Source organism: Chiloscyllium plagiosum, chromosome 20 (genome assembly GCF_004010195.1).
Source record: "Chiloscyllium plagiosum isolate BGI_BamShark_2017 chromosome 20, ASM401019v2, whole genome shotgun sequence".
Classification (NCBI taxonomy): Eukaryota; Metazoa; Chordata; class Chondrichthyes; order Orectolobiformes; family Hemiscylliidae; genus Chiloscyllium; species Chiloscyllium plagiosum.
Genome location: NC_057729.1, coordinates 37,142,299 through 37,148,298, shown reverse-complemented (window position 1 = coordinate 37,148,298; position 6,000 = coordinate 37,142,299). Strand labels below are relative to the sequence as shown.

Sequence of the window (6,000 nt, the reverse complement as noted above, 5' to 3'; positions counted from 1 at the left end):
ATTTGGATGGGTATATGAATAGAAAGGGTTTGGAGGGATATGGGCCAGGCGCTGGCAGGTGGGACTAGATTGGGTTGGGATATCTGGTCAGCATGGACGGGTTGGACCGAAGGGTCTGTTTCGATGCTATACATCTGTATGACTCTATATCTTCCCTTTCTCATCTTAAACCTATGCCTTATAGTTTTATAAACCTCTATAAGGTCTCAGCTCATTCAGACTCTCCCTCTTGCTTAAATTGGGTAAAAACAAGGACTGCAGATGCTCTAGCTCAAATTGTCCAGTCCCAGTAACATCCTTGCAAATCTTTTGTGCACCCTTTCCATTTTAATAACAACCTTCCTGTAGCAGAAGGACCAGAATTCTGCGCAGTGCTCCAAACGTGTCCTCACCAATGTCATGTACAGCTGTAACATGACACCCCAACACTAGACTGCATAACCAATTTGAATGAAACTTAATTCTCCCAAAGTAATGTGATTTTTTAAAATGTTATCTGCATGATGGCTCAGTTTATTAAGTGGATAAGCATTAAGGTGAAAGCTAAACTCAGAAGAATGAAAATGTTGTCACCTTCCATTTAGTGGTAGCAGTGAAAGTCTCAAATTCATGTGCTTCGAATGGTGTCAACATGGTACAAATTATACAAGTTAGCTCAAAAAACAACTCTCTAAAGAGAACATTTACAACAACTTATTCTGCATAACCTATATTTTACTGATTAGATTTTGGACTAATGTCGCATTCAGAATTCTGATTCAAACTCAATTTAAATTGAATCATTTGTAATTGAATTTCATTATCTCAGGAATATTAAGCAACCATTCAATGCTTGCTCGGCATCCAATTTGTCCTCACAGTATGTCTATGATAGATTTTTTGTTAAATGAAAGCAATCTTTATTTTGACTTTTTTACCTGCGTTACATTATTAAGTAAAATCTGATTTATTTTGTTATTCAGATTTTTAGATTAAAGTTATACCTTTAAAGAAAATGATATAATATTTTCTGCAATTCCTTCTGGATGAGTAACTTAATGAAGTGTAATTGATGTTTATATTAAAGAAGGTAAAGGGAATGCTTGAATTGGTCAGCTCTTGTCTCTGCCTGATCATTTTTCAATGTTTTTAAGATGAACTTGGTCTTTAGCACTGTCCAAATATAATTTATGTATTGTCAGAAAAATGTAGTCATATTATTCTAAGTATGCTTCCATCATATCATTCAAAAGCAATTGTCACAGTGGGCAAAAATGCCCAAGCTATGTACAAGTTTCAACAAAATCTTCTGAAAAGCACAAGGGATTAACGTTTGCTATCGGATGTATTATTTAAAATTCAGTTAAAGGATGAGGACACCACTGACTAGGCCAGCATTTATCTCCCATCCCTATTTGCCAAGAGGGCAGTTAAGATGCAAGTGCATTGCAATGGGTCTGGAATTACATGTAGGCAAGACCAGATAAGGATGGAAGCTTCCTTCCCTAAAGGGCATTAGTGAACCAAATTATTTTTCCTTTTTCCAATTTTTTTCCAATTGACAATATTTTCATGGACATCATTAAACATATAATTCTATATTTTTTTAATTGAATTCAAATTCCACCATGGCAGGACTTGAACTCAGGTCCGAAGAACATTACCTCAGTCTCTGGATTAACAATCCAGCGACAATACATTAGAAACTGTGTCATCCCCATAAGAAGTTGTCGCAGGTTAATTTGAAAATTTAATAAGAGAACTGAAGGATCTGTTTCCGAGCTCCCTATGACTATGACTCCCAGGCCAAAAGCTTCTTCCTTGTACAGTGGTATGTTTGAGGACTGTGAGGGTATTAAATTGGTTGGGAGGCTGAAAATTGCATACCGCAGTGCCTTCCCTCCTTCACCATGTCTATTTCCAGGCTGGAAATTCTGCAGTTAACCTTCTTACCCTGCTTCAGTTCATGACGACTTAAGGGCCTCATTCCACAGTATCTGGTATTAATCCAGTGCCAGAAGCCTGTAGCTACTCAACATACATAACAAGTAAACCTGTGCAGGCTGCTTGCCATCTCCTTCAAAAGCACTCAGTGACTGATCAGGGGGACCTGACCTGGGGAAGGCAGGGCCTGATTAGAGCTACTCACTGTCCTTGCTGCTGGCTCCTCCTACACCACCCCTATCCAATCCTACCCATGACTCTGCAAAGTCATCCAATGCTTGCGTGTTGCCTGGGTTGCACCATAATTCTGGGCCTCCAGTTATTCTTGTTCACGCAGTAGCAACCGTCTCTCTACTGAGCAAAAGAGCTGCCAACTTCTTATTGCCGTGGGGTCCTTGATGGAATGGCCTTCTGCTGAGCATTAAAATGCCTGATCAGGCCTTTGCAAAGGAGTTAACTCAAGTGTCTCACCAGCTGTGCTGCCAGTTGGCAAAACCTCCATTGGCTGCCCAAGATTCCACCTCCTGTTATGTTTGGCTTGCAAAAGCTGTGCAGTTGATGATCTTCAAATTATCATGGAAGATTTCCATTTAAAATATTCTTCAAAAGGGCAGAAGCTGCCTTTGAATGTAAAAATGTCAGTCCTCTAATTCTATTTCAATTTGCTGTACATATGAGTGAGAACAATACAATAAGCCATTTCACCCATGTTTCAGTTTATTAATTTTACATTTAAGCAACTTGTCCTTAATCACATTTATATTATTTGTTAAATCAAACCTTTACCTCTGTTCCTTCATCCATTTATGCCATCTAACCTTGAATACTTTCAACCTCACTCACCCCAAAGTGAACTTTACAACCTTGGGGATCTCAATGAAGACATTGCTTGTGCCTTTTGTTCTAAATCACTTTTATTGATTTGATTTGGAAACTTTTATCATAATTTTATTGACAGACTCTCATTTTTGATACCTGAATGACTGCGTCTGCTTCTAACTATTCACTCTCATATTTTTCAAAATCTTTCTATCATTGTGTCATATTACCCTATTAATCTGCTTAGTTTTATCAAAATAAATCTTTTTTATAAATGCACATACTATAGGGTGCAACCTACAATGCAAGTTTGGGGACATGGAATCATACAGCACAGAAACAGACCCCTCAGCCCAGCTCATCCATTCCACCCAGGAACTCTCAACTGAACTCGTCCAATTTGCCGGCATTTGGCCCATATCTTTCTAAACCTTTACTATCCATATACCTGTCCAAGTGTCTTTTAAATGTTGTAATTGTGCTCAGTTTAGAGTTGGTACAAATCAATTTCCAGGATTAGGATTATACTATTTGTCGAGTAAAGCAATGTTAGACTTCTGGAGTGTAATGGTAAGAATTTAATCATGACCCTAATCAGGAATGATAATGGTGAGGGGGTTGGTGAGATGGCTACGATGTTCCTACCCCATCACAAAATAGAGCCCCCCCAACCTCCATCCCACACATTATTATGACTTTTATATGAGGCATGCGTAGGACATCACAAGCATGCAGCAGTTCATTTTACATGGGCAAATCAGAGTCAAATGACATCACGAGCAGTGTAGCCTTGGTTTTGGGAGACCTTCAAAGCACCAAGTCAACTGCGGGAAAAGAAACAATACTGGAAGGCAAAAGACACTACAAAACAAGGCAAGGTTTATTTCTTTAATTTTCTAAGGTTTTCTTGTGGTCAAAAATGAGCTGATTAAAGTGCTACAAGAAATCTTTGATTTGCCACACTCTCTTTCTCCCTGCCACTATCAGCAACCACTTGTAAACTGTCCTTCTAAACTGGAGAGTTGTTATGGCAGAGAAGACTGAAAGCTAAGAAGGGGATAGAAAAATAAAAAAAGGGATGGAATTGTGCAAGGAAATGCACAAAGGGGTCAGACTTTTAAATGGGAGCTATTGGGATTACAGGAGTTCAACTGAGCAAGGATACAGCTAATGTAAATAGTCCCCTGTTGGCATCAGGACTGCAGGTAGTGGGCAGGTATTAGCAACAACATGTAAATTGCAACATTATATTCAAACTAAAATTCTGCATTCTTCCAAGTATTTTAAAAGCAATTTCCTTCTGTTTTCTTACAGTGCCTATCAACTAGTCGTTAAGGAAGAACGCTTACAAAAGGCCAGGAGAGCAGCAGATATGATTGACTGTTTTCCTGTCCCAGTCAGCTACAAGAATGCTTCTGTATTTGATTCACTGCATTATACTGCTGCAGAGCTGAGACCTGTGAACCTTCCTATGACTCAGCCATTTACTGTTGGAGATAACAAAACATACAATGGCTATTGGAATCCGCCATTGTCCCCACTGAAAAGCTACAGCATATATTTTCAAGCACTCAGCCAAGCTAATGGGGTAGGTACTGTTTGATCCTGAAAGAGAGCTACAAAAATAGGAATACATTAGAAATGTTCATTTCACACTGCTGAACAGTTGGAATATAGATTATCATCTACAACAATTCCAATATTCAGAAAAAGTAAATTTTAAAATTTATAAGACAGCTTAAGCTCTTTTGTCATCTACTTACAAATCTCATTTTGGCCATGGTACTCATATTATCTGTAAAGTTATTTTAACTGCCGACTACTGGAAAGGCAAAATGTTGTTGCAAGAATAATCCTATAAGACAATTAGTAAAATGTACAAAGAGTGGAATTGAACAGAGATCATGCTCCTTCAGTCATGAGCATCAATTTAAAGAAATTGACATGGTTTCATACAGTAAGTGGGCAATTTGGAGACTAATTTTCATCTCCATTTCCTGAGCAATGTTCTGGCAGGGCTAATCGCCTGCCCATTGTAAAGCCCGGCTGATTTTTATCCAGTTCAAATCAATGAGAAGAATATCAGGAGAGTTCCAAAGCAGACAGGTGAGTCATTTCTTCCAGATTAATGCCCAGGCAGTGAAGGTAGTAATTACTGCCTTTGTCATTGAAAATAAAAGCTCTAATACACTCAAAGAAATATACATGATGAAGAGTTCAAAATTAACTGGCACCAAGAGGAATTTTCATTTCTTTTGTTCATTCATGACATCACTATCAATGCCAGCAATTAATGCCTGTCCCTTAACTGTCCTTGATAAAGTAGTGTTGAGGCACTTTCTTGAGCTGCAGCAACTTGTGTTGTAGGTACATCCAGGGTGCTACTAGATGAAGAATTTCAGCATTTTGACCATGTGAAGGAATGATGATATCAGTCCTGTTAAGGGTGGTTGGTGGTTTGGAGGGGTGATGCTGTTTCCATGCACCTCCTGCCCTAGTACTTTAAGTTGATAAAGTTTGTTTGTTTTGGAGGTGCCATTGAAAGACCCTTGACAAATTACAATGGTCTGTCTTACAGTAATTACACATTGTAGCTATGGTGTGCCAGTAGTGTAGGAAATGAATTTTCGATGTGGTGCAGATCATGCAGAGGTTATTTTAACACTCATGGCTTATGTTGAAATGTTAGTGGCATGGTTGTGTAATAGATGTAAACTCAAGCAAAAGCTGTAATGAAAATTAACTTAGTGCTTTTGATTGAGGACCATTCAACTTGTCTTTTGTAGTCATATACTGCATTCTACTTTCGGTAAAGATAAGGCTGTTCTTGAAGTCTCCTTCAATAAACTTTCCATTTTACCACTACCGTTCATGAATAGATGTGACATGGCAGCAGAACTTTGATCTGATCTGTTGTTTTCTGATCACTTAGCTCTGTCTTTTGCATGCTGCCTCCACTATTCAATTTACGTGTTGTCATGTGCTAAACTTCATTTTTATACGGTGCTTCTCATTGGCATGTTCTTCTATGATCAATGAATCAGAGTTGATCCCCTGACTTGATGGAAGCAGTAGACTGAAGGACACGTCAGGCTGTCAAGTTTAAAGGTCACGATTGAATGCAATACAATTGTTGTTGAAGACCTAAAACATGGTCATTGATGCCCAATTTTTAGCTCCAAATCTGCTTTGAATTTAATGCATTTATCATAGTAGTAACACAATGGAGCACATCCTCAGTGTGAAAATAGGACTTCC

The 6,000-nt window shown here is 38.5% G+C and overlaps 1 protein-coding gene across 6 annotated transcripts in view; it reads left to right on the top strand.

The window, feature by feature from the left end:
- LOC122560178 (receptor-type tyrosine-protein phosphatase T-like) overlaps positions 1-6,000 on the top strand; it is a 1,397,629-nt gene that overhangs the window by 980,558 nt on the left and 411,071 nt on the right. For all 6 annotated transcript variants that reach the window (XM_043710562.1, XM_043710557.1, XM_043710558.1 and 3 more), the window contains exon 12: positions 4,057-4,330. In XM_043710562.1, the coding sequence (XP_043566497.1) occupies positions 4,057-4,330 (274 nt within the window). The remainder of the gene's footprint in view (positions 1-4,056; positions 4,331-6,000) is intronic.